Source organism: Narcine bancroftii, chromosome 1 (assembly GCF_036971445.1).
Source record: "Narcine bancroftii isolate sNarBan1 chromosome 1, sNarBan1.hap1, whole genome shotgun sequence".
Classification (NCBI taxonomy): Eukaryota; Metazoa; Chordata; class Chondrichthyes; order Torpediniformes; family Narcinidae; genus Narcine; species Narcine bancroftii.
In genome coordinates this window covers 43,276,888-43,294,297 of record NC_091469.1, presented here as the reverse complement: position 1 = coordinate 43,294,297, position 17,410 = coordinate 43,276,888, and the positions used below count along the sequence as shown (strand labels likewise).

At 38.0% G+C, this 17,410-nt stretch overlaps 1 protein-coding gene across 1 annotated transcript in view; it reads right to left on the bottom strand.

Moving 5' to 3' along the window:
• The window catches only part of LOC138757554 (beta-1,4-galactosyltransferase 1-like), an 83,983-nt gene that overhangs the window by 15,345 nt on the left and 51,228 nt on the right, over positions 1 to 17,410 (bottom strand). The window contains exons 3-4 of the mRNA XM_069925109.1: positions 2,872 to 3,059; positions 1,337 to 1,459 (exon numbers count right to left, since the gene is read on the bottom strand). Coding sequence (XP_069781210.1) covers positions 1,337 to 1,459; positions 2,872 to 3,059 — 311 coding nt within the window. The remainder of the gene's footprint in view (positions 1 to 1,336; positions 1,460 to 2,871; positions 3,060 to 17,410) is intronic.

The window sequence follows — 17,410 nt, the reverse complement described above, 5'->3', positions numbered from 1 at the left end:
CTGTGCAGTAATGTTCTCTGGTCCTATGGCTCTATGAGTACACGTTGCACCATTTCCTGGGCAAATGCTTCTTCCCACAGTTTCAGAGACCAAAATGAAAGCATTGTCATGGCTTTCAACCACAAACAATTACTTCCTAAATAAAAACAATTCGCGTCCTGTTACAGCTTGCACCAAAGTGACAGATAAATCTCCTGATCATCCATCATTCCACAAAAAAAATAACTTAATTGGACATTCTTTAATCTAAAATTATAATCTCACTTCTCCCTGCCAAATACTGTACTATTTTCATGCTTAAAACATTTCCTTTGCAATTTTTGGCACCTTTTTGCAAAATACACTATGGGCATCTAATTAGTGGCGTCTATCATTGGACCCTGTGGAACAACACATGATGCCAGTGCAAGTTTTCAACAACATCTGGGAAAAACTAACAAGTTCACTGACACAAACCAGTCAGCATAGCATATAAGATTGCCCATCTTTCCTCCACTGATTCACATTTTCATCACTTAAGCCAAATCGATGTTTCAAATTTTGTTTAAAGATTGCAATGTATTCCTTCCCATTCATCGGTACAAGCACCTATACATCAAATAATATCAATACAGTTAGATCATGGTCTTACCATCAAAATTCACACTCATGTTAGGATATGCCAGATTCTCTACATGGGTATTCATTGCAATAAATCAGGAAAGGCTGGTATCAAAGTAAGATTCCACTTTAATGGATGAATTCAACTCAGATCATTTTTCATCAGATGGAGCTTCTACATTTTTATTAATACAGGTCGAGTACTCCTTTTCCAAAATGCATGGGACCAGAAGTATTTCCGATTTTGGATTTTTTTTTTGATTTTGGAATAATGTGAATAACATTTTGTACTAACCAAAAAAATGATCTCTGCTTACAAAAGAAGATAAATGCAGCACCAAATGCTAGAAATTCTGCAGGATCACCAAAAAAAAACCCACTGCACATAGCTCTGCCAATGTCAAATGTTGGTTACAAACTGGCACCCACTTGTGGCGTCATGTCGATGCTCAAAAAAGTTTTGATTTTGGACCCTTTTGAAACTTTGAGACATGTTTAAAAAGGCAAAAATGTGAAAATTTGCTAAGTATCTTGTTACATCCCTTGTAAAAATAAATCATTAATTCTCAACTCTTCCAGTGTAGCACTCCCTACAGTGTGGATTACAATACAAGAATGGCCCACATTTACTTGAGACACTTTATAATTCAAACTAAGACAGAGAGAGTAATCAAACTAACTAATTCAAAGAGATTTAATTTTTAACTTGTCACAGTATTATTAAACAAGTACCCACCTGTTGTAGATATCATCGTCTTCTCCTCCCCAACCCCAATAATCATTGGGGAAGCCATTTATTTTCTCATGTTGCTCTCTACTCAAGGCTGAAATCCCACCAAAATACTGGTTGTATGGCAGGCTAAAACAAATATTTTTTTAAAATTATCACCAGCACTTTCAAGAAAGAACCAACTTTTATGCCATAAACTTTTCAAAATTGTTTAAAGACTATAGACCACTAATAGTCCCAAGGGTTTGCATTTCATCTGTACAAACCGACCTCTCACCTGACTGAGTTTTAAACCCTTTCATTCCCAAATGCCCTATTCAGTTTTAATCTTGTTATAAAGAGTCGCTTAATGGATTCATGGTTAAATTAAAATTTAACATGAAATATAAAACAGAGTAACAGACCATGTTGGAGGTTCAGATCTGGAACTTGGATTGCCAAAGGTTTGGATTGGACTCTGTGGCATTTTGGAAGCACTGGAGGCGAATCTATGGACATTCAGTGTCTTAGTTGGGGGGGGGGGGGGGTGACTCTTGTTTTCTCTCTCTCTTTCTCTGACTTTAAGCGGCGTTTAGGCAATTTCTGCTGGTGGCAAATCTGTCTGCTTTGCAGCAGGCAAAAATAAATTTCATAGTAATAAAACAGTGTCATATTACATGATGATAAACATCATCACCACCACATTGTAAGAATCTTTGAGTCGTTTTGCAAGCTCCTACAGTCCTTCTACCTGGTTGTATGACAAACTATTTATGACAAGAAAAATGACTAAATATTTAAAATTAAGCCAAGCAATTAATGAAGGTATTTCTGAGTTTGACATACCTGAAAATAATTTGTTGATATATGGTAGATGAGGTAAGTACTCTGGGTAGAGTTAGGTGGGCTATAAGAACACTATTTTCATACTATTAGTTATTTTACTTTACAAAGGTGAGGACATTGTTTTTAAACGATATCCATGAGGATATTTCTTGCACCATCAACCAATGCATTCAAAAGATTTCAAGAAAATCTAAAAAAAATAAAACGTTAGAAATCTGAAATAAAAACAGAAAATAATGGAAAAGCCCAAAGTGGGCAGCATCTGTGAAGAGAGAAACAAGAGTTATTGGTCCATCAAAGTTGGGCAAGAGTTTAGCTGCAAAGTGGGTAGGACAGAGATGGAGGATTAGAAGAAGACATCTGGTGGGGTCTTGGGAATATTCCAATACTGGAGAGCAATTTTCTTAAAAGATTCATGAGTGCAGTTAGAGAAAACAAAGTAAAAGCTGTGAAATAGTGGTCAGAGTTGTTTTGGATTCTGAAACTGGAAGTAAAACCTCGAATAATCAGCATGTCACAGCGTGTCTGTGGTGAGCAAAAAGCAGAGTTAAAATATAGATGGATAACTTCCCAGCAAAATTAGCAAGTTCTGATACAAATTTAAACCAATTTACCTGAAATTGTTTAACATGGCTCAGTGAATCAACTGATAAAAGAGAGAGGAAAGCAAGTCCATTTCTTTCCCAAACTCTTAAAAATACTATTTGTAGTCTTACCGGAATCTAAATTTATCCATTGACACAGCCAGATGCCTTGGCTGACTGTAACACTTGTAGATATTACGATCATCCATAGGAATCAAATCAACATCACTGAACACAAAGCAATTGTAGTCATATTCTTTCAAAGCTTCCACAAAACCTACGTTGAGAAGTTTGGCTCGATTAAAAGTTTCTTCTCCATGCTGAAAAAGAATTAAATTGGAGAAATGGTACAGTACATAGTATAAATGTAATTATTTTTAAATGATAGAATTTGGAATTTTATTGAATTATTGAACAAATACACCCCATTATTATTTAAATGTTATGGAAGAAATAAAAGGGGTGCTGGTCAATCACATTATACCATTTCTCACAAATGGTTTTTAAAGTGCATGCATTTTGGAAAAGTCAACAGTAATTAGAACAAAAACTGTAGATGCTGGAAAACTAGAAATCCTCAGATCAAACAAAATCCATGAGAGAGAAAAGATTTCTGGTAAAAAAAAAGAGAAACAAATTGAAACAGAAATATACAACCATATCTGTGGAGAGAAACAAATTGGTTGCCCAAATTCAATAGTGTGCCAAATGCTGCAACAAGCCCAGATTGAAAATTTACCAGTTTTCCTCAAACTTACTTTGGACGCTGTGAGAGCAATAACAGAGAAGTGAAAGAGGGAGGGATGGAAGATTAAAGTGACAGGAAACTACAAAATCCTTGTGGATGATCATCCTAAAAGCATTTAATTATTTCAATGAAGAAGAGACCATATCATTAAGTCTCAATGTAATAGACTAAGCTGATGTTATAAATTAATATCAGATTCACCTGAAAGGACTGGTTGGATGTTTGAATGGTGGAAGGCAAGAAATGAAAGGGCAGGTGTTGTCTCTCTGGTGAAGAGTGGAGTGAGAAGGGGAATGATTAATGAAAAAATGGACAAGTAAACCAGGATGTCATATAGAGAATGCTGTGAAGGGAGAAGATGCATTTGATGATGGAATCTAATTGTGAGGTGTGAAAATTTCAGAACTAAACACTCTTTGCTGGACTCCTCCTGCTGTGTGGGAAATAAAGAATGGTCATTATATAAGGCCTTTGGTCAAGACTGGAAGGACAGGGGTGAAACACAAAAGTCTGCAGACATTGTGAGTGTAGTAAAAGCACAGAAGTGCGAGAAAAACTCAGCTGGTCTCATAATGTCCATAGGAAGTAAAGATATATAATCAATGTTTCAGGCCTGAGCCCTTCATCCAGGCTCTATCCCACCTGGCTTCACCTGTCCATCAGTTTTCACCCATTCTTGGTCCACACCCTCTGTCTTTAATACCTCCTTCTCCTTTCTCAATCCGGAAGCAGGGTTTTAACCAGAACATCGACTATCTACAGCCCTGCATGAATGTTGCATAACCTGCTGAGATCCTCCAGCATTATGTTTTTTTTTAAAAAAAGGATTGAAGGTATGTGGTAAAGATGAGTCAATTTGGATCAGGGAATTGGAAACTTAAAGTGGTGTCACAGATGCAAGTGAAAAGAATCAGGTCAAGGGAAAGAAATGATTCAAGGTAGGAAATAACTAATTCTGTATTGCTATCGGGACAGTCTGAGTCAGGGAGGTAGAACAGGGCTATGTAACTGGGAATACAAGACTTGTGGAGGTGGAAGAGCTTCCAAGAAAATGAGGTTAGTGACTGGCTGGGAGACACTCTAATGTACAGTATTGGGATCATAATTCAGGAGAGATGCAAAGAGGACTCTGGACTGACATTTGAGGTCTATTTGATAGTGATCCATCTTCCAATTTGATAACAATGTTGGTGTTGTTACCTACTGGAGTGCTGCAAGTTCAAACGGGGTGAGGTTAGAGTGAGTGCTGTGCAAGCAGAAGCAGTCAGGTGTTGTTACATCAATTACTGAAGAATAGATCAAGAAAGAGGGCAAGAACACAGCAGGAGGAGTCCAGTTGGATTCTGAATTATTGGATTGGGTTGAAGGGCCACAATCTGTCATAAGGAATCCTGGCCAATGAAACCGACATGAAGATCAATACAACAGAAGAAAATGTTATAACTTTATGACAATCCGGCCTAGTACATGAAACCAAGGGATTGCAGTGGCAGCTACACTGCTCATGTAATAACACATCCAACCAGACGGGTTGAGCTCAGTGAGCAGACTAGTTTATTGCAGGTTGCTGGGCTGCACTTATACTCTCAGCCCAGACCTGGCTGAGAACCATGCTGGAGGGCGCTGACATCAACCGGGCATCACGTAGTCCCCAAGCGCAGGTTTCTGAGCCCCGAGCTGGAAGGAAGGGAAACCCCCGATGGCGCCATTTTGGCCAGCTGCCCTGCCATGTGGCTTACTAGTGGGGCCAGTCCGTCTGCCTTGTGGTGAGCCGCCACAGGATCACCATTTGGAACCAGCGAGGGGGAGGTGAAAAAGACAATCATGAAATCACAGAAAATTTGGCAATTTCAATTAACTAATCTTTTTCACTCTGAAGGTACGGTTGAATCTTGCTATAGCAAATTTGATTTCTCAGCTAGTAATTAAATCACTTTAAGAATAGCCAGTTGTTAAAGTAATTAAGAACCGTCATGTTTTTCACTTTTACAGTTCTGAAGGAGAATTCTTCTACAGACATGCCAAACCTATTTCTTTCCCCACAAACACTGCATGACCTGCTGCAAGTTTTCAACATTTCTTGAACAATAGAAGTCAATATCGGCAATGGCCTGTGCTTTCATTTCGCATAATCCTACTTTCTGTTCCTTGTCAGGCTCAAAAAATAAACAACTTTAATGAACAAATACTAGTGCTCCATGCACCAATAACAATTATACTCAATTTGAAGTACAGTAACTATTTAGTTTTGGCACATCAGGAAAAATGTTAGTAGCTTATGTATCCTCATCAACTTGATCCCTATCCTTGTGCGAGTGATTGGCTTCAAATGTGTTCCCCCCCACCCCCACCCCCCCCATAACCAAGACAAAGGCAAGTTTTGTATAATCTCAAGAGAAGCAGAGTTGCTCTTTAAACCCAGATTTGGGGAGAACCACAGGCAAGTTACAAAACCCACTAATCTTCTAGAAACAAAGTCCAAATGACTTGAAATTGCAGATCCTGGGTTTTCATGTACACAGAAGAGAGTTATCAGAAAGTTCACAGGCAGTATCAGTTGATTATTCAAATCTTGATCAAACAAACTGTGGTAGATTATGCTATATTTTATATTGTATGTTTTAAAAGAGATAAATAGTGGCTGTTTTTTTTTAAGTGTAGGTCACACATACAAACACTTCAAAACAGATCTCATTTAAAATGTCAGAGCTCTGCTCAAGCCAGAAAGTTTAGGCTCTGGATGCCTTTGCAAATCTTTGAAGAATACCAATAAGGACTTCACAAGTAGGTGTTAATTGGACATGCTGTGGAGTAATGGATAATTGTTTTGGAAAGCAACAAATGAACAAACTCAGAAAATTGGGTCCGGTGCTGTAGTGCAGTTGGCTGTTCGAAGAGGGTCATGTGGTTTTCTCAGAGAGAGAATTGAGTTCTACAGTTCAGCAGCAGCAGCTGGGACTGAAACAGGACAAGCTGGCAAACTTGTGGAAAACCCCTATTTTGAAGACGGGTTGTGAGTTCTTAGTTCAGCCTAGTCAAAGCCCTTGTGGTCCATACAAGAGGAGTGGGCATAATGTTTCACGTGAAATAAGGGAAACAAAAAGGAACTCTGTGGTTACCTGAAAGAAAGAGGTTATTATCTGGAAAACCCTGATGGGGAAAGTTTCTTCAGCAAGGCACTGAAGTGGCTGTTCAGAAGGAATTAGTTGTGGGTGTCCAACGAGCAACAAATCTCTCTTTGAAAACCAACAAGAACCTACCTGAGTGGTAACCATTTACTTTTCAAGCACCAAAGCCTGGTGAAATTCATAAATGTTAAATTCTGTACACAATATAAGAATTGCCTGCAACCAGTGAACTTGAAGGAGTGAGGTGAGATTGGACTGTGAATCAAAGAATTTTTCTGAACTTAGACACATATTACATACACGTGCACTTAGAATTAGATTATGTTAAATTTGTTGTATATGCACTCATACAATTAAGACACGGAGATGTGATGCTTTCTCATCCTTTACTTCTATTAGACTAACCTGGCTACTGACACACAGGATTATATATATATATATATATATATATATATTGGAAGGGTGACATCATGACGCCCATGCCATGATGTCCAGCAGAGGACGGGCTTATACCCAAAATTCTTTCTCTCCCCCTCCCAACCCACACAGTAAATGCTGACTGGGTCCCTTCAAACCAATAAGATTACATCGGGCCCAGGACTACAAGTGAGAATTAGAATACATCTCATGAGTAATTATAATTATAAAAGGGAAAGTATTTAATAATAATCAGGGCACATAGTCCCTAAAGCGTTCAGGTGATCTTCTTTCTCGGCATGGTTTGTCATCAGAGATGGACCAGGTGAGTTTCAAGTCCAGGTGGAAATTGACAAAATTGACCAATGACACTCCCTTTTCTGGATCTCCCTGTCTCCATCTCAGGAGACAGACTCTCCACTAACATTTATTACAAACCCTCCAACTCCCACAACTACCTGGATTACTCATCCTCACACCCTGTCCCCTGAAAGGACACCATCCCCTTCTCTCAATTTCTCCGTCTCTGCTGCATCTGCTCCCAAGATGAGGTCTTCTAGTTCAGAGCCTCTGAAATGTCTGACTTCTACAAATGTGGCTTCCCCTCCATCACAATTAACTCGGCCCTCATCCGCATCTCCTCAATTCCCTAGCACCCCCGCTCCTAGAAACAATAAACACAGAAACCCCCTCGTCCCCACCTACCACCCCATCAGCCTCTGCATCCAGCATATTATCCACTGTAATTTCCGGCACTTACTCCAGTACTCCACCACCAGACACAACTTTCCTCCTCCCCTCTCAGCCTTCCATAGGGACCGCTCCCTCCGTGACTCCCTTGTGCTCTCTTCCCTCCCCACCCATCACCCGTCCCTCGGCACCTTCCACTGTGGTCGTCGGAGATGTAATATCTGCACCCACACCTCCTCCTTCACCATGGTCCAAGATCCAAAACAGACCTTTCAGGTGAAGCAACACTTCACCTGTACCTCCAAAGAACTAATTTACTGCATTTAGTGCAGCCTCCATGGTCTTTTCTGCATCAGAGAGACCAGTCGCAGATTAGGAGATCACTTCGCCCAGCACCTCCTCTCCATCCTCAACAAAAGAGACCTCGCTGTAGCCAACCATTTCAATTCTGAGTCACACTCTCAAGCTCACATGTCTGTCCATGGCCTTTCACATTAACCCACCCTGACCACCCGCAGATTGGAGGAACATTCCACTTATTTTTAGTCTGAGCATTCTCCAACTCCAGGGCATGAATATTGAGTTCACTGCATCCACTAATCAGCTTGCTTTCTCCCCCACCACCCCCCCACCCCCCGCTCTCCCTCCCTTAACTAGTTATTCCAGTTCCTACTTCCTTTCTCTCTCCACCTAACCTCGATTCCATCCCCCCCTACCTCTTATGGTGTCCCTCCACCCTCACCACCTCCCTCTCCCCTTTTGTTCAGACAGCTCTCATGTTCCTCCACACCTTGATGAAGGGCTCAAGCTCGATACATTGGTGATGCATCTTTAGCTTTGCTGCATAAAGGCATGCATTTGCGTGTTTTTTCTCTCTGAAGGTGGGGTTGAATCTTTCTATTTTTCAAATTTGATTTCTCAGCCAGTTATTAAATCACTTTAAGAATAGCCAGTTGTTAAGTGATTGTTCCTTTGCCAATCTTGGTCTACACTCAATCACTAGCATTCCTTTTTTTAAATTCCAGGAAGGGGATAATACAGAGAACCACCATGTTTTTCACTTTTACAGTTCTGAAGGAGAATTCTTCAACTGACATGCCAAACCTATTTCTTTCCCCACAAACACTGCATGACCTGCTGGAGGTTTCCAACATTTCTTTTTTAAAATATTTTATTTAAGAATTTTAAAACTACTTATGTATAAATATATATCCTAGTCCCTTCTTTTCCCCCTCCCCCAACCTTAATGTAAGAAAAAAAAAAGGAGAAAGAAGAAAGTGAGAATGCCAAAACGGGGGAAAAAATCTCACTTCACATAGTACTGGAGCTAAGGTTTACCAGTGTGGCAAGTTTTCAGAGTCCTTCAAATTTTCAAACCAACACATGGTAAGTAATGGGCTCCATATTTTCAAAAAGAAACGATATTTATAACATAAATTACAAGTTATTTTCTGAAGTGGAAAATAAGAACGCAATTCAACATGCCATCTCTCTATTTTTAAGCCAGGTAAATGTATTACTTTTCAATGATAGAAGGAAAAATGCAATGTTCCGAATAATACTTTTTTCTGTTATTATCGTTAAAAGATTTTTTGATTGATAAGTTAGGTCATAATTTGAGATTACCTCGACAAAATGAATTAGAATTATTAATAATTCTACATTTATTTCAGAGATATATAAATTACTTAAAAAAAACTCCTAGAATAAGAATTCATAAATTAAGATTAAAATGGGAGGTTGACTTAGGTAAACAAATAGATAAAAATGACTGGAAGAACTTTGTAAGAATAATATGACAAAAAATATTAATGAAAGATATAGATTCATTCAATATAATTTTTACATCAATTATATTTAACTCCCCAAAAATTTAAAAAGTTGAATTTAGTATCATCAGATTTATGTTTTAGATGTGATCAAGTAATTGTTTTTTTTAAATTCTACTTGGGAGTGTCCTAGAGTAAAACCTTTTTGGTTAGAGGTAAAAACATTTTTGGAGAAAATATTAAAGGTAAAACTCCCACTAGATTCAATATTATTTTTGTTGGGTGGTATTAAAATGATTAGTCTTAGATTAAAATTAACTATGTATCAAATTGAATTTTTACGATTAGCTTTAGCTGTTTCTAAAATGATGCATTTTCATTACTTTTTTCCAATATTTCTTGAAAAACAATAGAAGTCAATATTGGCAATGGCCTGTGCTTTCATTTTGCATAATCCTACTTTCTGTTCCTTCTTAGGCTCAAAAAATAAACAACTTTCTTTCTTTCTTTCTTTGGCTTGGCTTCGCGGATGAAGATTTTGGAGGGCTCAAAAAATAAACAACTTTAATGAACCATTAATGGTTCATTAAATAACAATTATACTCAATTTGAAGTACAGTAACTATTAAATTTTGGCACATCAGGAAAAAAATTAGCAGCTTATCTTTATCGTTGTGTGAGTGATTGACTTTAAATGTGATAATAATAAAAGTGACTTTTATATAATCTCGAAAGAAGCAGAGATGATTGCTCTTTAAACCCACATGTGGGAAATGGCACAGGCAAGTTACGAACCACACTAATCCTCCACAAATAAAAGAACTAAATAGCTTGAGATTGCAGGGGAGGTGTGTTAGGTCTGCTTTGTTCAAGAATGAGTGAGTCAGACACCAGACTGAGTTGAAATCAAGGTTCTTTATTACCGGATTGTAACACTTGCAACTAACAGTGTTAGTTGGAGAAGGCGCATTCTAACGATATCAGCAAGTGGTGTTTTTTTATATACCCCAGGACACGCACTTAGTAAATTATCATACCATTACATTGTCCAATGAATAAGGTGTTGCTACCCTTCTCTGTTAGTCTGCTGCACATCATTCTTGTTGTTGCCACACTTATCTTGAGCGTACAAGGTCACACCTGCATCCTGTTACTCCTTAGTACTGGGTGACTCCTTCTCCGGTCCCAACTCATGATGTTTTTACCTTACAGGTGTCAGCAAGTTCACAGGCAGCATCAGTTGATTACGTAAATCTTAGACAAAACATACAGTACCCTCCTTAATGTTTGGGTTAAAGACACTTTTTTCCTTTATTTGTCTCGCCACAGTTTTAAATTTGCAATCAAATAATTTACATATAATTAAAGTGTACATTCCAGATTTTATTCTAGGTTATTTATATACATTTTGGTTTCACCGGGTGGAAATTACAGCACTTTTTATACATAATGCCCTAATTTCAGAGCATCACAATGTTTGGGATATAAGGCTTTACAGGTGTTTGAGTGTACTCAGCTATGTTAATTTGCTCATTGGTGCAGGTATAAGAGAGTCAGGCTTGCTTCTAAGCCTTTGATCACATTTGGAGTCTGTAGATGCCATTTTTCAACATAATGATCAGAGTTATGCTAATGAAAGTCAAATAAGCCATTACAAGGCTGACAAGCAAGAATACAAGAGTAAGAGACATCACCCAAACCTTAGAATTACCAGAATGGACAGTCTGAAATATCATTAAGAAGAACGACCATACCAATGAGCTCAGTAATTGTAAAGGGACTGGTGGCCAAGGAAGACTCCACTGCTGATGACAGAAGAATTCTCATCATAATGAAGAAAAATCCCCAAACGCATGTCCAACAGATCAGAAACACACCTCAGGAGGCAGGTACAGATGTGTCCAAGGTGCTTTCAAGTTGGAGCACCCAGGTAGCCATCCTGGGACCAGGGTGTGGTTACTGGGTTGTGAGGCACCTTTCAAATTGCAGCCAGATCAACCTGATAAATCACCAACCTGGCAATTTAATAGGGATCCCTCCCCTGCGATGATGTAGTGAGTGATCCATCGCACAGTCAGTTCCTTAAGGTTCTCCTAAACAACCCCCCCCCCCCACCAACTCCGGCCATCAGATTTCCCTCCCCCACCCCAGTGACATGCCATTGCCGCTGGCAGAACAGGTTCAACAGCTTGGAGTTTACGGTTAAGGAAGATGGCCATTGCTCCCGCACTCCCACATTGAGCCATTGCCGCAAACTGGAGCAGTGTTCACAGCAGCGGCACATCGCGGTACTCTTCCCCCACCCCCCCCCCCCAGAATCGTGGCAGCAACCACCCCACCGTTCATGGCAGCGACACTTCAGCCAGGGATTTCCCTGTGACGCACGCATGCAAGCGTTGATGTCACCAGAGTAACCGGGTTGGCCATTTGCCCAGGTAAGTTTTACTGGGTCCCCTGACCACCTCTGGGACCCATTTGGACCTTTTCAAATAGCCATGTACCTGAGTCTTCAACTGAGCAAATTGCCCAGTTAACCCCACTTTACATGGCAATTTGAAAGGGCCAAATGACTGCAGAAGACTTCATGAACAGAAATACAAGATTCAAACCACTAGTAAGCCACAGAAAGAATGGCAGATCACAGTTTGCCAAGAAGTATTTAATTATTATTTAGTTTGCATGCAGAATTCTGGAAAAAGGTCATGTGGACAGATGATATAGAGAATAATCTGTATCAGAGTGATGGCAAGTGCAAAGTGTGGAGGCATAAAGAACTTCCCAAGATCCAAAGCAAACCATCTTCACCATGGTTTGCATCTTGCAGTGTAGCCTCTGTAGATCTGTTCATGAAGTGTTCCGCAGACATGCTGAAGAATATTTTTGATCTATCAGACATATGTTTGGGGATATTTTTTCATTGTGATGAGAATTCTTCTGTCATCAGCAGTGGACGTTTTCCTTGGAAGACCAGTCCCTTTACCATTACTGAGCTCACAATATGGTCTTTCTTTTTAATGATGTTCCAAACAGTTGATTTTGGTCATCCTAAGGTTTGTATGCTGTCTTTTACTGTTTTGTTCTTGTCTTTCAACCTCATAATGGCTTCTTTCACTTTCATTGGCACTCTAGTCCTCATGTTGAAAATTAGCAACCATAGACTCCAAAGGTGATCAAAGGCTTAGAAGCAAGCCTTGCTCTCTCATACCTGCACCAATGAAGCAATTAAACATACCCGAGTACTCACAAACATCTGTAAGTGTCCCAAACATTATGGTACTTTGAAACGAGGGGACTATGCATAAAGTGATGTAATTTCTACATGATTGAACCAAAATGTATACAAATAACCTTGAATAAAATTTGGAATGTGCACTCAAATTACATGTTAATTATTTGATTACAAATTTAAAACTGTGGAGCACAGGGGCAAATAAAGGAAAAAAGGGTCTTTGTCCCAAACATTATGGAGGGCACTGTATGTACCTGATATCTTGCTAAGCACAACTACCAAAGCTTGACTTCGGTGGTAGGGAAAGTTATGGAGGTTAAATATCTAGATAAGCAGGGATCGATCAGGAACACCCAGCATAGGTTTGTGAAGGGGAAGTCATGTTTGACAAACCTTGTTGAGTTTTTCAAAGAAGTGACAAGGTAGATGAAGGTAGGGCAGTTGATGTAGTCTATCTGGAATTTAGCAAAGCTTTTCATAAGGTTCCACATGAAAGGCTAGTAAGGAATATTCAGTCACTAGGGATTAATAGAGAAATAGTAAGATGGGTTCAGAAGTGGCTGGAGGAGAGACAGCAGAAGGTCATGGTGGATAACTGTCTGTCAGGATGGAAGCCTGTGACAAGCGGAGCACCTCAAGGATCGGTGCTAGGTCCCCTGTTGTTCATAATTTATATTAATAATTTGGATGATGGGGTGGTTAATTGGGTAAGTAAATACGTAGACGATATGAAAATAGGAGAGCGGTGGATAGTGAGGAAGGTTTTCAGGGATTACAGAGGGATTTGGTTTGTCTGGAGAGTTGGGCTGAAAGATGGCAGATGGAATTTAATGTAGAGAAGTGTGAGGTGCTTCATTTTGGTAAAAATAATCAAAATAGGACAAAGGGGAGGACATTGGGGAATGCACAAGAACCAAGAGATCTTGGAGTTATGGTGCAGCATTCCTTGAAGGTAGATTCCCATGTTGACCATACCATTTGGTATGGTAGCCTTATAAATCATAGCATAGAGTATAGGACCTGGGAAGTGATGTTGAGACTGTTTAAAGCATTGGTGAGTCCAGGTTTGGAGTATTGTGTTCAGTTCTGGTCTCCAAATTATAGGAAGGATATAGATAAGGCGGAGAGGGTGCAGAGAAGATTTACAAGGATGTTGCCTGGCTTAAAATACCCAGAGTATAGAGAAAGATTGAAGAGGTTAGAACTTTATTCATTGGAAGGTAGACGGTTGAGAGGGAATTTGATAGAGGTATTTAAAATTAGGAATAAATAGACTAGATGCAAGTAGACTCTTCCCCCTGATAGCAGGGGAGGTTGAAACAAGAGGACACAAGTTGAGGGTAAGGGGGAAAAATTTTAGGAGAAATATTAGACGATGCTTCTTCACTCAGAGAGTGATGGCTGAATGATCTTCCGGAGGAAATAGTTGAGGCAGAGTCGATTCTTTCATTTAAGAGGAGGCTGGATATATACATGGATAAGAGGGGATTAGAGGGTTATGGGCGGAGAATAGGCAGGGGGATCTAGCGGAGTTGTTTGAGTGAAGCGGCGTAGACTTGTAGGGCCAAGATGGCCTGTTTCCATGCCATAAACAGTTTTATATATATATATATATATATATATATATATATATATGTTATATTGCCTTGGATGCTAACCATTATGGGAATATGACAGGAGAGAATCGGGAGTGGGTTAGCAGAAACTGGAGAAGTTGAGATGAATGCTATCCAGTTGGAGAGTGCCCAGACGGAATACTAAGTGTTGTTTCTCCAATTTACGGGTGGCTTTGGTTTGACAGTGCATGAGGCATAGACAGACATGTCAGCACGGGAGCGGGGCACAGAATTGAAATGTTTCGCCATTGGGAGATCCCATCATTGATGCAGAGGGAAAGTGCTCAGTGATCTCTCAGTGTGGATCTAGCCTCTCAGATATAGAGAAAGCCACAATGGGAGTACCGGATGAAGTAAGTGACTCCTGCAGATTCACAATTGAAGTGCTGCTTCATTTGGAAGGACTGTTTGGTGAGGGATGAGTTGTGGGCGCAGGTGTGGCACTTTCTGTGGTCACACGGGAAGTTGGCAATGGGACGATTAGTAGGAAGGGATGAGTAGACGAGGGAGTTATGGAAGGAACTATCCCTATGAAAGGCATAGTGGAGGTGAGGGGAAGATGTGTACAGTATTTAAAATTAATGTATGACATTGTTTTTTCTATCTGCAGGTAAACTTCATCCCAATCTGATTCGCTACCCAATCCCAAATCTCTGGCTGTGGTCCCCGAAGGGCATTGTTTTTTTTTAAACTTTATTTATTCGTTCAAAAAATAATATATGACATATGCAACAATTAAACATAAACATTAACTTTTTTTATATATAGAAAAAAAGAAAAGAACCCTTCAGCCAACTCTCCTAAAGAGAGCCATAAAGAAAGAAAAAAAAGAATATTAAAGAAAAAGTTAAATATACATTTTAAAATCTAATCAATATAAATTGAAATGTAAATATTCTGAGTATTACAACCACTTATTAATAAAAAAATTATAATTATCACGCAAAATATATGTAATATTTTCCATTATTAGACAATATTTCATCTCATTATGCCATCTATTAATATCAGTCATATTTGTATCTTTCCACATACTAGCAATATATTTTTTCGCTACGGATAAAGCTAAATATACAAAAGCAAGCTGAAATTTATCCAATCCCAAACCTTTCAGAGGTTGCAAACTACTGTTGGATCTAAAACTATTTTAATCTTATACAGGTATTCTAAAAAAGATTGAACTTTCTTCCAAAAAGATTGTATATGTATACATAACCAAACAGCATGAAAAAAAAGTTCCAACCGTATCACCACATCTAAAACACAAATCTGATTCATTAAAACCATATTTTTTAAATTTTTCCGATGTCAAATATAATTGATGTAAAAAATTGTATTTAATCATTGCATAACGTGAATTTATCAATCTAGTTACACTATCATAACAGATATCTAACCAATCATCTTCAGAAAAAGTAAAACCAATATCCGCTTCCCATTTAATTTTAGATCTATCCCAACCCTTTTTATCCACACCATCCTGTAATATTTGATACATAGATGAAATATAACCCTTCTCTGGTACCTTCATAAGAAAAGTCTCATATTTAGTCATTTTAAGTAAAATCATATCTCTACCAAACATACATTTTACCAAAGATCGAATCTGATAATAAAATAGAGTTCTTATCAATACCAAAACCTTCCCTCATCTGATTAAAAGATAAACACTTACCCTCTTTAAAACAATCTCCCAAATTTTTCACACCTTTAAATCTCCAATGCAATAAACTTTGATTATGTATTGAAAAAAAAAGTTGATTATTATACAACGGAGTCAAAGCCAATAATTTACCCCTAGAACCTATCATTTTATTTTTCTTTATCCATAACTTCATGAAATGTTTTAATATAGGCAAATTATATTGTTCTAACAAATTTATATTCCACCTAAACAAAAATTGATGTATTTCAAATTCAGAAATACTTGCCATCTCAATTTTAGCCCAACTAGGAGGGCGTACAAAATCCATCAATGAACTAATAAATTTAAGTTGGGCTGCTTCATAATAATTTTGAAAATGTGGTAACTGTAGTCCCAACTCATATTTCCAAGTTAATTTATTCAAAGCTACTCTCGAAAATTTACCCCTCCATAAAAACTCCCTAACCATTTTATTCAAATCTCAAAAAAAAATTTTATCAAGTAAATACGGAATAGATTGAAACAAATATTGTATACGCGGAAAGATATTCATCTTAATTGTATTTGTCCTACCCATTAAATTAATAGGTAAGTCTTTCCATTTAATCAAATCAGTTTTAATTTTTTTCATTAACGGAGCATAATTTAATTTATATAAGGATTGATAATTAACATTCAAAATTATACCCAGATATTTAATAATATTCTTATAAACTGAATAATCTCCTTCACTTACTGGTAATATTTCATTTTTTTCCCAATTAACTTTATATCCAGAAAGACATCCATATTGTATTAAACATTCCTTCAAATGCAAAAGTGACTGAACTGGGTTTATTAAATACACCAATACATCATCAGCAAATAAATTAATTTTATACTCCTCATCAAAAACTTTCATACCTTGTATCTGTGTATTTTGTCTTATCAACTGTGCTAAAGGTTCAATCACTAACGCAAACAAAGCTGGTGATAAAGGACAACCTTGATGAGTTGATCGAGTTAACTTAAAAGATTCCAAAATCAAACCATTCGTCAATACTCTAGCTACCGGTTTACTATATAGAGCCCTAATCCAACCAATAAAAGAAGGACCAAACTTAAATTTCTCCAAAACTTTAAACAAAAAATTCCATTCAACTCTATCAAATGCTTTTTCTCCATCTAAGGATATCACCATCGGGTGATCTGAAGATTGTTGAAATCTATTAATCAAACTAATCACGCACAAAATGTAATCTGAAGCATATCTATTCTTTATAAAACCTGTTTGATCAATATGAATCAACTTGGGTAAAAATTTAGCCAATCTATTCGCTAATATTTTAGCTATTATCTTATAATCTACATCTAACAACGAAATTGGTCTATATGACGATACTTTCAAAGGATCTCTCTTTTTTAGGAATTACTGTAATTAAAGCACTAG